Source organism: Sebastes fasciatus, chromosome 5 (genome assembly GCF_043250625.1).
Source record: "Sebastes fasciatus isolate fSebFas1 chromosome 5, fSebFas1.pri, whole genome shotgun sequence".
NCBI classification, from domain to species: Eukaryota; Metazoa; Chordata; class Actinopteri; order Perciformes; family Sebastidae; genus Sebastes; species Sebastes fasciatus.
The window spans coordinates 13,541,704-13,557,912 of NC_133799.1; the positions used below are offsets into that span (position 1 = coordinate 13,541,704).

Sequence of the window (16,209 nt, forward strand, 5' to 3'; positions counted from 1 at the left end):
AGTGGAATTGTGCAAGCTCACCCATATCTCTTGGGTTTCATGATCTGCAGTAAAGCATCATTAGTTTGAGGATCTATGCGTTGGAAAAGTGGTATAGCGTGTTTTTAAATCATGGACCATTGTCTTGTCTCGGACATACTTGGAGTTGATTTGTAGATCTGCAACTTTTATTTATTATTTGAATGCTAGAGAAAAAAATAAATAGATCTGCAATGATTTATCTGGTTTGGGCTGGGGATGCACCGATCCGACTTTTTCAGTCCTGATACCGAGTACCAATCCAATACTCAGTGTTAAATTAATAAGCTGCGTGTGTGTCTATAATGTATATAGTATATAAACATAGAACTTAATTTAATAGATCGGCCCCATTGTCAGCGATACCTGATCCAGCTATTTGAGTCAGTATCGGCCCGATATCCGATCCGGTATTGGTATCGGTGCATCCCAAGTTTGGGCCAATAAACAGTGTTTATCATATTAGTTAGCTAAACGTGCTATGATATTTGTGTAATATTGCTTACAAGTCCATAGTGTATGGTACGTGTCATTCGTAGGATTTTTGTTTTAAAAAAATGACATCTGTACTGTACAAATTTTCCATTTACTCTGTTTTCTATCCTGTGGTTATGATGTCATAAATTCAATCAAATTTACATGTTATCATTGTGTTAAATATCAGACTATGTATGCTGTTTTTTGTTTTTTTAAGTTTTCGCTTTCCTTACAATTTATCCTTTTTCTGCTGCCCACAGTGCAACGGCACAAGGGACTCGATGAGAATAAAATAAGAAGCACGGAGACGGTTGAACACAAAAAGCAGAATATGTCTTGTATAGATGTTGTAGTGAAATAGGGGGGTAAAAGTGAACTAAAGAAGACAGGAGTGCTCTAGTTTCTTCCTGCGGTGAAGAACAGAGAGAGTGAGCCTTTTATATTGTAGCCGTGGAGGCCCGGCTCGTCCTCTAACAGCTCTGATTGTTGGTTTTTCCGTCTTCGTCTGGCAGTCCCTGTGGCTCTCCCTTAGGGGACGTCAGCTTCCTCTTTTTGGGTGATTTAAGGTCGCGCTGATTCGTTCATGGTTTGGCGTGACTGGGGAGGCGATGCTGCACTTCTACAGAGCTACTGTGGAGCGTGTCCTCGCCTTCTGAGTCACTCTGTGGTATGGCAACACAACCTCCCTGGAGAGGCGACAGTAGGAAAGAGTTGTACGCACAGCGTCTAAGATCATTGGCTGTGACCTTCCCTCTGTTTGGTTGTTTTTATTTTTTAGGTTTTAGGTTTTTTTTTGCAACCATGGGAACAGATCCAACAAATTCAAAGCTAGAGAAGATCTGATAAAGTTCGAGTTTGACCTTGTTCTCACCTGAACTTTTGCAGGTACAGCTCAGTAAATCACTGATCCTTGCACATCTCTAAACTATAATGTTATATTCTGGTGGTTCATCCAAACACAGACTAAAATAGATTTTTTACAGTTGAGAGCTTACGGTCGTGTTTAAGAACTCCAGCTTTCATGGATGATGTGGTTGTTGTGAAATGATGTACGAATTAAAAATAGAAAATCGGGAAAAATATTGGAAAAGTACATCTTAGTAAAGGATGTACTTCAATAGTAGACATTTAGCTTTACAAGAAGACCAGTGAAATGACGCCCTCAGTAGCCATATGAGATATGCCATATGTTAGTAACAGATCATTAGCTCTTTAAGAGATCTTCCTACTGATGTACATCTAATGCTGTCAAATGACACAACTGTCTATTGGGAGTTCAGTGACCTTAACGTGAATATTCTACTGGCTGGATGACTGATGTTGCATGCAATTTGAACATTAGAGAGAAGCGGAAAACAACATATTCATATGGATACGCAGTAAGGCTGCATTCACACCAGATTCGGCAGTGCGGTGAAAACAAGTCCTCCCATTCATTTTGAATCTAATCGCCACAACACCTGATCTGGTTTGAATGCAGCTTAAGAAATAGTCCCAAGTATGAGCACTAACTTCAGGTGCTCTATGAAGGTTAAAGCCACATGCATTTCAGTTCACAAAGCACCTAATGGCAACACGACAGTTTGCACATTTAAGAGACCTTGACTTTCAGTTTGTGTAATTATGAGCTTAATGATCTGAGCTGTTAAATTTCATATTCTCACTAAATCATCGCTTCTCCCCCACCCATCTCTCCTCCTCACTCTTTGCTTCCCTTTTTCCTCTCTCAAGAGTAGACATGTTATTGACATGGATCTGTGCTCATGAAGGATGTCAGCAGTTAACTGTTAAATCGGAGAAGAATATTAGAATATTTTGGACTGGTTACATATGTCATCTATAGGTTAATTTAGCATGTTAATTAACGAATTAACCAATTGATCCGTTCAGAAAGGACGCACCGTGGAGCTCGATAGTGTGTGTGTGTGCATGTATGTGTATAGCATGCCGGTGCCGGGCCTGGTGTGTGTGTGTGTGTGTGTGTGTGTGTGTCCAGCTATGTCGCTCTTACAACAAATAGAAGAGCAGGCGAGAAAGCAGACAAATTAATATTGAACATGTTTCAAGTCAGAGTCCATGCATCATCTGATCGACTCTCCTGATCAGCCTTAATAGAAACCACCGATCAAACTATTTAGAACGAATGTCAGCTGATAACGATCGAAGCACCCTTAAACGGTGACCTGATCAAAATGCGGCAATAAACTTCAGCAAAGCCAACAGAATATACAAGAAAAAGCACAACATTTACAATACGAAACATTAAAATTTAAGCACCTCTCATCAATGGATAGCACTTTGAAATGCAGCGCGAAAGCTCATTGAGTCAATGGAGCGCCAGACTAAAAGGAAAGCGCCTCTTGTGTATTTCACGTAATGGGTGTCGGGCAATCGAAAGCAAAATTATCTGAAACTGTGACATCCCTTGTGCTCATGATTGGCCAGGGAGAAAACTCAAAAGGCACTGGTTTGGAACAAATTGGTATGTGGCAAATTGGCGCTTATTGGCCGAGTGTGTTTGTCTGTGCGTGTGCAGACAGAGGCCTGGTTGACTCCACGCCCGCAGACCTTTCAGAGATGATTATGATGTTGTTGTCCAACTTCTTGTCCATCTTTTATACAGTGAACACAGTTTTATAGAGCTTTTTTTTCCTTTTTTATGTGTTCTTTCAATTTGAGAGCATGACTCATTGTTTTCATGTTCAGATTTTGTCAATTTTTCTCAACACCCTGTCCTCGCACTCAAATAGTCCCTGCTCAAACAAAATTACAAATGTCGCAAAGAAAGCTAAGGAAAGTATTAAAGCCTTGGAGGGCGGAAGTGGATGAACCCGTTTAAAGAGTCACAGGACGCTCTAAGAAGTAAAGCAAACGTACAAGGCTGGGATAATTCCAATGGTCAACTCGACACCTGGCATTCTATTGGTTTGGGAATTTTGACAGGGTTATTGCAAAAAGACATTTCACGAGCGCACAGAAGCAGCCTGAGTGCGAGCAGAAGGGCTGAAGCTGGAGCACAAGAAATCTGTGCCAGCAATAACATACAACTGAGTGCAAGCGTACAGTTTGAGCAGAAGCAGAGCAAATCTAAGCGCAAGCAGGGACTATTTGAGTGCGAGGACGGGGTTTTGAAGGAAAGCATTACAACATCTGTGTTAAGTCAAGTGAAATCATTCTCTCAAATTGAAAGACCACACTCTTGAATTAAGATAGGGGGAAAAAAAAGCTCCATAAAACTGTGTTCACTGTATAAAAGATGGACAAGAAGTTGGACAACAACACCACCATAATCACCTCAGAAAGGCACTTTGTCAATGTGGTAAATAAATAGCTTGTTTACAGTAGACCAGGCACCGTTTACCTCAGCAAACACTCTCTCCGCAGCCCTGCTGAGATCATCGAACACTCACTATGACTACCTTTAGTTGACCTCAGCGGTGTACTGTATGTGTGAGTGTGTGTCGGCATGTGTCTGCATGTTTATTTGATTCTTTCATTTCGCTCCCCACTCACATTCAGCCTCCCTCAATGAGCTGCGGTCATCAACAGAAATGCAGGCTATTATTGTGCTCTCCTGGCTCCCGGTTGATATTTGTGTGAGTGTAAATAGCACCGCTGGGTGAGGACTCTATTGTGTTGGCGTCTTTGTTGCCAAAATGATGGATTATACTGGAAACAGGAGGAAAAGGACCTTTAGGAAACAACGACCGTTTATCAGGAAATAGAGGCTGCAAATGTAAGACTGACTTATTCACATGATGGATGAGCCTATTCTTGGACTTCAGTATTCATTTCATTTCACTTTGTTTACATGTTCCGCTAATGTCCTGTCGCTGCTTGGCATACTGAAGTGGTCCCGCTCCATACTGCTGCACGTAAGCAAATCCTGTTTACTATAACCCAGAGCAGCCAAAATCGCAGGAATAAATACATGTATCACACGGCTGGATGGACATCAAAGTCAAGAAGAATAACCACCTCATGTTATTCATTTACAACTCGACTTTTGAAGCTTCCGAACTACCTCACATCTTTTCTCTCATTTAAATCTAGTAACTACAGTACACGAGTTACCAGTAACTACTTAACCTTAGATATCCCTCATATACCCTGTTGTTTCAGGTGCTATGCACCTTTCAAATGGAATGAACTCCAAACTGCCCTCAAACTAGAGTCTTCTTGTCTTCCCCTGGGAGATGTTAAAGCTTTACTATCTGATGTTTTTTTATGATTCTTGTTTATTGTGTAGTTTTGTTGTTTCTGCTTTGCTGATTGAATTGATTGTGAATAACGTTCTCGTGAACTTTTGAGATCTTGAATAACATCATGGGATGCTCACATCACAAAATACTGGACCCAGTCCAGTTGATCCTGAACAACAGCTGTTCAGTATGACAGACACACATAAGGTTGAACTGCATGTTGCCTTGGTTCAGCATCGTCTTAACCTGTTTGAGAAACTTTAACTTTATGGTGTAAGTTCATTCACCTCTGTTGAACCTTTTGTTGGGTGTAAGAGACTTTTCTGAAACCATTTAATGATGGACCACAGCTTCGGAGTTGTGTAAAAATAATGCACTGTAGGTTGCAAAATAATGGACTTCAGTTTTGTGAATCGGCATCTGCAATTTGTCTTTTCTCCGCTGCTTTTTGTCTTCTTATAGTGTCAAAAATGATGGAGAACGCAGCTGAAATGACAAAATTTAATAGCATTTTAGGTGCAAATTCAGAAGACCCATCTAGCAGAGGCATTAGGGATTATCCTAAATGACCTAAACTGAATTGTGAGCTGTTATCTGTGCTCATTAAAACACCCTCACCAACCCATCTGGTGTAAAGATGCTGCATTCGGGGGGAAAAGTCAGACAGAATAAATTGCCGGTTATGTGAAACGAATGCCAGTGCAATTCCTCGAGTGCGTCAGTTTCCGTGGTACAAGTGATTTTAATTACATGCATTCGTATCCTCATGTTACACAGATAGATGCAGCGGTGGTGATATTATAAATCATAATCGCTGCTGTACCTTGGAATGGAAGCTGAAGGAAGTAGTAGGGGAGAGTGCAGCGGTTGATGTGGATTCAACGATATCAGACAGGGATAGGCAGACTTATTAGAGTTAAGTGCTCTATGTCGTATTTTGATGCATACACTTGGAAAGGAATCTGTGAAATTGCAGCTGCAATCATTTCCACGGAGGTCAATCATGCAATCCATCAGGCAACGTTTAAATCTTGCATGTGCAGCACAGTCAACATTACAGCAGATTACAACACATCCATAAAACCATTCATAAATCTCACACACGTAAACAATCGTGCACTTTTAGAGTTGAGAATAGTAGCTGAAATGCTTGAGCTGTCTTACTATTACTTTATGAAAATATGAACTGGAGTGTGTATGTGTGTGTGTGTGTGTGTGTGCGTTTCCTGTCCTTTGTTGAAGGTATCAACAGGTTGTTGAGTGCAGCGGTTCAAATAGTGCGCTGTACGTTTCCAGCACGTTCTTTATGTGGCAAGAAATTAGCTTCCCCGAAGATTATGCCATTAAAGGTACCTGCTGTGCAAAGTAAATCATCATTATTACAGTCCATTAGTTTGAAGAGAACAATGAGTCCTCCTCCTCATCAGTATAACAAACTGTAATTGCATACAAAAATGAAACGGTGTGTAAAAAATCATTATCATTTCTGCTGTGTATTGGCTTTTCTTGTGTAAGCTTGTTTGTTGCTCTATGCCCTCATTTTAATGGACCTTGTACACTTTATTGTTGAAGATTCTCATTATTTTTAATCATCGTCATACTGAGATGTGTTGTGGTGTGTGTGTGTGTGGTGAATATGAGGTAGTGTGAGGTGCTATAAATAGCGCTGCTCCCTCTGTCTTCCCTTCGTCTCGTGCGCTTTTACTCAAATGATTCACCTATCTCCCGATTCGATACTATCATGATGCAAGTATTGTTATTCGATATTACGATATAATGCGATTTGTGTTAACTGTTTTAACACTAGACCATGGGAAAAAGTTGAGTCATACACTTCTAGGGACATTTACTTTGGAAAATGTCTAAATTAATACAGTAAAATGTTTAATTTTCAGCATGTATGTAGTCAGAGATGTCCTGAAGTCAAATATATCAGTCATTGTCAGGCACTATTTATTACATTTTTTCACACGTGTATACTTCCGCTTACTTCGCCAAGTCTGTCGCTAACTCTTACCGTCAGCCTTGTTCTCTTTATACATCCATGGTCAGCTCCATCGGGGCCGTTTGAATGCATTTAACATAAATGTCAGTATATGGGTGCTCTACAGTTGTAGCGTCGGCCCATTTGAACCATGGAGATGAGAGTGACAGCTGGCTTGACTGCACATTACCGCAATACAAGAGCATTAGCTATCCATGACAGAGTTAGCATGCAGCTTAAGCCATGATGTCTAGCTCTGTTTTTCCTGGCAATGTGTGAAACCCGAAGTGTTTCCATACTGTACTGTATGTGTAGTGTTTACCACTTTGGATTTAAAATGTGAGGGTGCAGGTTGTATCCACGCGGACCCTCTGCCGTTTTCTACTCTGCTGCCAACTGCGGTTTGTTTTGGTTGACGGATACGGAACGGATATGACGTCACGTTACTCAGACTACAACAATAAAAGTAGTGACTTCCTTCTACCTCCGCGAAGACTCAAATGAAGCAAATATATCGATTCTGGCATTGAAAAAAACAATTTAAAAATTGTAAAAAACCCACCCCTACTATGAAGAGATCTCAGGTTAAAAGTGCTGTATTGGGCAGTTTATTTACCATCCACTATATGTTCACCTATCTATGAACAATACCCAAAATAATCATTATGGAAAATATAGTGTCACTACAGAATAGAGAAACCCAAAATGTACATTCCCTTACAACTAAACTGCATTCTCAATTACTTTTCGAGGGAAACATATTTTCTCCTGGATTACGGCCACCGTTTTAAACACATGGATAACATTGTAAATTGAAACAAAACAAAAACAAAAACGCAATAAAACTACTCAGTTAGGTTTAGTAGAAAAACATCATGGTTTGGCTTAAAATGACTGTTTCACACGGGACACGAACAGTGGTCTCCTGAGGGACAGTCCGTAGTGGACTTTCTCGCTTGTTATACTCGTTATTATACCATGTAACTTTCATTAACAGTCGCTCAATATATTACGTCACCTGCTTTCGGTCGCGTACTACGTCACTTGCTACGGCCGTCTGCGGACTTATTTATGATATGTCAAAGACAAACCTAATCCGCAACAAAATACTTTTCCCTGCCAACATCCTTCCCAACATAATTAAGAATGCAGTTTGTATGAGAACATATTTTTTAGGAGACAGGGCTGAATAGGGTAAGAACTAGCATTGTTTTTCTCTTTCATTAAAAAATCGATTTTTTTTGGGACAAATGATGAACTGTTTAGTAATTGTTTAATAGTTTTAACACTTCTACTCATCATTTTACAAAGTAAGGCAGGGAGCTGCTGGCACATGGGGAATTACGGACCCCTTATAGGATCCTTGGCAAACCTCACACTTCTTGCCCATCAGTCAACAAACAAACACACAGACGGCCAGGGCTGTTGTGTAACAGTCAGCAGAGTTTGTATAACCCAGGGTCGAGGAGCTGATTGGGTTCCTGCCCAGCAGCTTTGTCAACACTCCTCCACTTGATTTTTCACAGAGTGATGCCGACGAGACCCTGGCTTCTGTCATCTTCTATCATTCTGTGACTATTCACACACTTACAGATACTTTGTCACCATGCAGGCGGACACATTTCAAATGTTTTTATCTTGCTCTGCGGCATTACAAGTCAGGGACACAACAAACAATTACTGTTGATGTTGAATGCTGAAAATCTGAATTATTGTGATTTAGTTTTGAATACATGCTGATAGAATGATCTTCTCCATATTCATTAATTTTAAATATAAGCACAGATGCCCATAGCTGGGTACTTATACAATTTTCATATTTATACGGTAGCATGACATTATATCTAGATGGCAATTAAACAATGATTTTTCAAGCAAGAATGCGTAATATAAAATGAAATATGCCTTCCAGCTTCTTTATTATGAATATTTTGTGTTGGTTTTAGTAATTTGATTACATCACCTTAGGCCTTTTGAATTTTTACCTAAGCTACAATTCCATGCATATTTTGTTCTGGCTGTGAACAGCTGGGTGCTTCTTCTTTTTTACGATATACAAAAGAGAGTATGATTTAATAGGTTTTCATTCAAGGTCTCAGCAGCAGTAAACAGAAAATATTAAAAGTTAACATCTTGAAGTTTGCTGTACACGCAAAAAGGATTCTTAAGAAACCTTTTTCCTTTCATCTCATTGTTACTTTAATGCCATTGTAAACCTACTTCACTGCTTTCAAGTGAACTGGACTCTTTTTTTAAAAGGGAAATGTAACTAAATTATAGAAACATTTAGTCCAAAGTGACACCACAGAGAACTACAGCAAAGGACCCGTTGTCAAGCATTATCGGTTGCTATAAGTACCATAGATGTGGGTCAATAGGGGCCTACTACACCCAATAGTAGGTTTTATCATCTATTCACATGGTAGATCACCGATAGAAGATATAAAAGAACATGACAGCGAACTCTAGCGACCGTAGTAATATAACCAGAGCAGAAGTGGAAGTTAGGCGCTGTAGTACAGACAGCCTGAAGCTCCATATGGGGTGGAGATCAGGGTCGATGGATGGGACACAAAATACAGAGTTGTCACCCAGGAGGCCGGGGTTATCTTGTGTGAAATCAGCAGTGAATAGTTGTCTTTGTGTTCACGAGCATTCACTTTTGAAACGTAGTTATTTTGAGCCAAAACACAATGTTTTTCCCGAAACTTGCGGTTTTCAAAACACAACGTCTCACTCAGTGTTACATGTTAGAACGTGTTGCTTTTAAGTTTCGCTTTCACTTTTACAACATATAGGCGTAGTAGGCCCCTATTGACCCACATCTATGGTGCTTATAGTGACCGATAACGCCTATTTAATGGCCTGATAACAGTAGAATCGGGTGCACCCAAGGACAATCTACTGACAGAGAGGGTGACTGACAGCTACAATATCAGGGATATTGACAGACTGATTGACAACCAGCGGGTGGGAAAACATAACTAATAGCATTCAAAAAAGCATCTCCATTCAGATTTGATTTAGAGGCGATTCGATGCAAACACAGCAAGTGATAAACACTATCGGACGTTTTCTCTGTGGCAGCAGTGTATGACATTGCAGATTTTTTGCTACCAGTGCTGCCAGAATCTTTGAATTTTGGCAGCTTCAATGATAGCGATTGCGCAAGGTCACTTCTGAAAGTTTAAAGAACTTCATTAAACATAAAACATGTAGTGGCATCGGTCAACAAATCTTTTCTTTTGTTGGCTTGAGGAAGTGATGTAAATCAACTTGCCAGCTTGTCTGAACAGAGTACTGTCTCACTGCTGTTGCCGTTGTCAGCACTGTCTTTTAGGTTTTGATTTCTCACTTCTGTGCACTGAACACATTTCCCACGAGCATCAATACGTCAGAGCGGAATTTAATTTGAGCAAACAAGGTGAATACTGCAGCATCTTGGGGTGGAAGGCTTTATGACTTTGACTCATAACACAGTTGCCTTTCTGCATAAGAATTGCTGGCTAGTGAAGCATTAATGAGTGTCCACTTTCAGAAGCACAATAATGTATCACCCTGCAGGATACAGCAACCAGCCAACTCAGTGAGAGTGCTGTTGATGGACAGACATAGACATACAAGACAGTACTTGGAGCAAATATCTCTCCAGGCTACCGTGACAGGTGGTTCTATACAACTCAATTACATCCCACTCATCCAGAATACCATCAACAAGAGGAGGATTGTGGGAGTGGGAGAGGGAGGCAGGCAGTCACCTAGCTGCGTGTGTGTTTCCATACACTTGAATATGAACACAGGATTCCTACAATAACATAAAAGCTACTTGTTTGCACTTTCTATGTATTTGATATGCAAACACTGTGTTTCCATACTGTGTTGCCTGCTGCAGTGCTGTTTGACAGCGCTCACGGCTCAGTCTGGTCTATGGTGCGTAAATTGACTGTGACAGAGGTCTGCCGACCATGCTATGTTCATTCGGCAGGGCTGTTTGTCATTTTCTGTGACGAATCTATTCGCCCTTAGTGTGAAACATTGTATTGGAGTGGATGGAAATACCCGCTGTATTATTACGATTCTTAGGTGGCAACGTGTGAAGGAAGTTCAACTCAATAGTTCAGCGTTTTAAATGTTTCTTTTCATAATTCGAATGGTGGACTTTTTCCTCTACTGTTGGCCGCAAAGCAGCTTCACTCGAGCATTTGGTCGGAGTCAAGTGCCTCTTTCAGTTTTTCCAGGAAACTGACCTCTCCTCAGCACTGCTAGAGATGGATTATTGAAAGTCAGTACTTTTTGAATACAGACTAAATTGTGTTGTGGCACTGATTGTCAAAAACGGTCAAGTACAGAAAGCTGAAATGCTCGACTCAAACCCACAAATTGATATAAGCCACATCCAGAATACAAACAATGTCTCCAGCAAAATGTATGGATTGGCTAACTAACAAAACCTGTACTATTTATTTAAAATAATGGAGAAATCGTATTAAATTAGTTATTGCTTTCTTTTCCAGGCTTTTGAGACAAAGTTAGCAAATTTAACACCCTGAGACCGCAATCCCGACCGACTTTACTATCTTTCAGAGACTGTAGCAATTTTAGGGCTGGAGTGAAGATACAGATATCATATGGAACTAGAAAACCTAGGAATCCTTTGGTAACAACAATGCTGGCTTGTTGGGAAGAAGGCTAAATAACGCTCCAAAGTTAAGCTAAATTTTGGCGAGGAAAAACTGGCATGGCCATTTTCAAAGGGGTCCCTTGACCTCTAACCTCAAGATATGTAACTGAAAATGGGTTATTTGGGTACCCATGAGTCTCCCCTTTACAGGCATGCCCACTTTATGATAATCCCATGCAGTTTGGAGCAAAAACCATGCAATCTTTTGAATGCAGTGTAAATGTGTTATTTTTTTAAATGGTGTATTTGAATATTTCTGCATACTGGGGTCCTTAAACAGTCTTGGAATTACATAAATTGGGTATCACTGTAAAGCTGAGACAGTTGTAGATCCAATGAGCCCAATTGTATTCATGTGTGATGACATTAGTCCCCATAGTAGCCATTTCATTGGAGTGAGACCATTTCTTTTATTATTATTTGGCCTCACTGTATAAAATGACCTGTTGTGACCTTGAGGATACAAATGTCAAAAGTTTTCAATTCCAAATCACAGCATGGCTTTTCCTATAGTGTTCCTCAATGTCTTGGTGTCTTAATGTGGCATTTTGGAGGGAATATTGATAATCTTTATCAATTCTCGAGTGGTAAAGAAATGGTTAAATATAGCACCAAATGTGTGTAACAAATGATATCAACCCAAAAAGTGCTGCAACAACTTATGAGACATATGTGAGCATGGGAATGGCCATCATATACTTCCATCCTAATGCTCTAATCCCTTATACACTTTCACAATTTATTTTAATTAATTAAATCAATTATGTTTATTTCTGATTTAATTACTAGAACAGCTTGACACACAGTGTTGAGCTGCATCTCAAATTAATCTTCAGGTTCCCAGTTTTCAGATGATGTACACGACTTTTATGTGACATCTACTGTTGACCTGCTATCTCCCCCTAAAGCTCCCCTGTACCCCCTAAAAAAATACAATTTATATCATTTATATCCACAGATCATTCACATTTTCAATGTTTTCAATCTCCAGCAGCTACAGCGACTCCGTATTTCTGACTCACTCACAGCTTACTTTCTGATGGGAACAGAAAGAAAACATTGTCTCATCTGTGGGTGTAACAAAGAGAACACTTTAACACAGAGAATGTCATGGCTTTAACTACACATCAAGAAATTCTTGGTCCAACACAAAAAAAACTGTGTTTAAACAGAGAACACAATGTGTAAATGAATATTTCTTTTCGTCGTAGTGTTTTTCCTGCCTCCAGATGGACTGACCCATCTTCAAATATTTGAGAGGGTGTAACGATGTCGCCGTCGACCTTAATCCCCCCCAAATATTAATACATCTCTCTCTGTCTGTCTTCTCTCTGCAGTATGAGTTCAAGGTGAAAAACATCAAGAAGAAAAAAGTCAACATCGTGGTGTCTGTAGACGGCGTGAAAGTCGCCTTGAGGAAAAAGAAAAAAGTGAGTGACCTTTTTTTATTTGAACTCTATTCTCTTTTCTCTGTTCAAGGTTCTCCTCCTTGGGTGTATTGTCTATGTTTTGGTAGAGTCATTTCAAATCATAAGCGGGATATTTTTATCCTATAGTATAGCAGTAGGGGTATGCTGCCAAGAAGAAGAAAATCAGAATATCTTTATACCAACAAGCTAATGTCAATATAGGCCACAATGTCTTTTCATTAGGCTTTGATCGGCTCTCTTTTTTCATTATATCAACACATGCAAGTTTCTTATTGTAACAACATTCAAGTCAGCATTCCCTTATATTACTCACAATGTTTTTACTAAACCTAACCAAATACTTTTGTTGTGTTTTGTTCCAACTTCGTAGTAATTTTAAGCCAAACCATGATGTTTTTTCACTAAACCTAACGAGGTAGATTTGTTTGTTTTGTTTTGTTTCAATTTAACCTTGTGTTTAAAACTGAGAAAATACGTTTCCCTCGAAACTTAATTGAAAATGCAGTATAGTTGCATGGGAATATAGTTTTGTAGGATACAGGGTTTGCATTGAACGTTGATATTTAACATTAATTATGAGGTGTGGACTTGTCCCATATGGATATTAATCCTTGGGATACTGGGCTGAGTTGGAAGCACACTATGAAAAACAGCTATGTTATAATGGAGAAAAGTTTCTTGTTAAAACAAAATGAGTTGTTATATGTCACAACTATAAGAAAAATATAATATTATGCGTCTTCGAAGTCGAGTGGTTACAGTGCATGATGCCACATTACCGCAACGTCCCGTGTTCGACTCCAGCCATGGGACCTTTGTTGCATCATGTCATAACTCTCTCTCTCTCTCTCTCTCTCTCTCTCTCTCTCTCTCTCTCTCTCTCTCTCTCCAGTCTCTGTCTTTACACTGTCAAATAAAGGCAAAAATGCCCAAAAGAAAAATATAATCCAACAATAAAGTATCTTATCATAACAAGAAGATCTCTCAATATGAGAAACTGTGCAGATTTTTATTTTTCTATATGAAGGTGGCAGTGCACTGCTGTGTCAAGGAGTAAATAAAGACATTAAACTGGTATGGCTGGGTGATACATTGAATTATTTAGAATATTTAAGATTTTTATGCAAACTAACTGCATTAGTTCTCTTGAGTTAACGACGTTTACCGCAGTTTACTGGACTGTCATGGATCCAGGTTGCTAGCTGACTGAAAGAGAGGAAATAGACTGAAAAAAGACTCTGCAAGCTGATCTGCGCCCTTATTATCCATTATCCAGAATAACAAGAGATGAAGCCGCTGTAGTCTAGTGAACAGTGTATGGATTCTACTTTGTTTGGTTTGTCCCGGCCATGCAGCTCATCAGCTGCCCTCAGATATAAGGCTGATGTCAAGAAGCACAAACAGTAAAAGAAGATGAATCGGTGAGCAGGCTTTCAGTTCTGCTCTGCGTGTGCCAAGACCATTATATCGGATGTCCATACGAAGCTTCTGTCCATAGCCGGACACATTTTAAAATATGCATAAAGATTACAGCCTTTCAACTTTTTACAGTTCTTTCTCAACTGTTTTGCACATGGAGACATAATAACTATAGTGTTTAAATCATGCTGTGGGGGTGTTTTGGTGCTAAAACGAGCACTTTAAATGGCCAGTCCAGATCCATTATGTATATGTGGGAGTAGGTGGTGATCGATCCTCGTCTAGACGGCAGACGGAGGTGAGAATGGAGACATTGCGAGGGAGGACAAAGAGCCTGAGATGAATTGTAAATGTGGACGATGTAGAAGAAAAGAGAGACAGATGCTGAAGAGTAAAGAGATGTTATGAACAGAGAGAGGGGAGAAGAGAAAACATGAGGAAACTGAAGTACTGAGTGCTGAAACTGGAGACAAGTGGATCTGTGTTTCCAGGTGTGGTGACAGCTGTAATCCTCAGAGACAGACTGGAGTCGACTTCACCTGCTGAGAATCACAGAGAGTGTGACAGGCGGATGGGAACAAAGGGAAGTCACTTAGTAGGGCTGCCCATTCTCCTCACCAGGCAACGCATTTCGTTTTTCATCTCAATTCATTAATCCAGACTTGAAACCGTTCACTGCTTTTCAAGGTTGCAGGCTGCTCTGCTGGAGTCCTATAAAATGTATTTAATATTTAATATAACAGAAGTGGCTGTCAACCATCATCTTGTGTTGAAACTGTTGCTCTATTCAGACTGATCATATGTGCAGGGCCAGAAACTCGTACTGAATTGTTTTTACCAACCTGCATGTTGGTAGGAAGAGCTCAAAAATCGGATTGGCTGTTGATAACTGATGGCCGTGAATAATAGGGTTGGGGGAAAAAAATCGATACAGCATAGTATCGCGATATTTTGCGTGGCAATATAGAGTGCTCCAGGGATGATGTATTTTTGTAGGCCACCCAGGAAGTTAGCATGCCAATGGGATTTTTCCATTGGCTTTTGGATTACTGCAGAAAATAAGCTCTGTGGCAAACACACGTTTGTGATTTGTGTATGTTTATGAACGTTATAATCTTCATGAATGAACACCACCTTTATTATTTTTGAAGTGTAAATACAATCGCCATAAGTAAAAAAGCTAACATTAGGCTATAGATGAACCACACCACGGTCGCAAGAGCGCGAGTATACACAACGAGGCTGCAGCGGTGGACGAGTTGGCGTGATGACGTTTAGTAGTCTCATTTAGCCACTTGTTAGCAACCGCCTTTTTCATGACACATTTATTGATGTATTTTGTGTCGTAGAACAAAATGTTACAATCTCTTAAGCTTGTGTTAACCACAGACCTTATTTCAGACATCTAAATAAAAAAAACATTAAAAAAAATTGACTTCCAGACGAGGGAAACGGAAGTGCTAAAATGCAAACTAATTTCCGTGATTTAGGACTCACTCCTGTGGCACTCTATTATATCGATACATGGACGTCGGCAGGCCCGGCCACTATTCTGTCCTTCAGAGGTTGTAGCGGTCAGTCTTAAATTTACTGGTATCATATGAAACTAGAAAACCTAGCAAATCGATTGGTACCAACCATGTCATGTTAGCTTGTTGGGAAGACAGCTAAATAACGCTCTAAAGTTACGCAAACTTTTGGCGAGAAAAAACTGGCATGGTCGTTTTCAAAGGGGTCCCTTGACCTCTGACCTCAAGATATGTGAATGAAAACTCTGAGATGAACAGAAGGGAAAACTGTATCTTAATAGATAACAACAGATGTTAACAAACTGCATAATTTGCCGTTGATAAAGATGATAAATCGCAATATATCTTATGTTTAAAATAATAAGCAATAAGATTGTATCATCACGTAAGTAAGTATCTTGATAATATCGTATCGTGGGGCCTCTGGTGATTACCACCCCTAGTGAATAGGTCAGCTGACTTTTTACCA

At 39.8% G+C, this 16,209-nt stretch overlaps 1 protein-coding gene across 4 annotated transcripts in view; it reads left to right on the forward strand.

The window, feature by feature from the left end:
* Positions 1 to 16,209, forward strand: part of LOC141767644 (carboxyl-terminal PDZ ligand of neuronal nitric oxide synthase protein-like) — a 207,012-nt gene that overhangs the window by 60,227 nt on the left and 130,576 nt on the right. For 3 of the 4 annotated variants that reach the window (XR_012593904.1, XM_074635139.1, XM_074635140.1), the window contains exon 3: positions 12,700 to 12,792. Coding sequence is in view for 2 of the 4 variants with exons in the window: in XM_074635139.1 (XP_074491240.1) it covers positions 12,700 to 12,792 (93 nt within the window). In the remaining 2 variants the exon portion in view is untranslated. Of the gene's footprint in view, positions 1 to 12,699; positions 12,797 to 16,209 lie in introns of all 4 variants that reach the window. The other variant, XM_074635141.1, reaches the window with a different exon arrangement.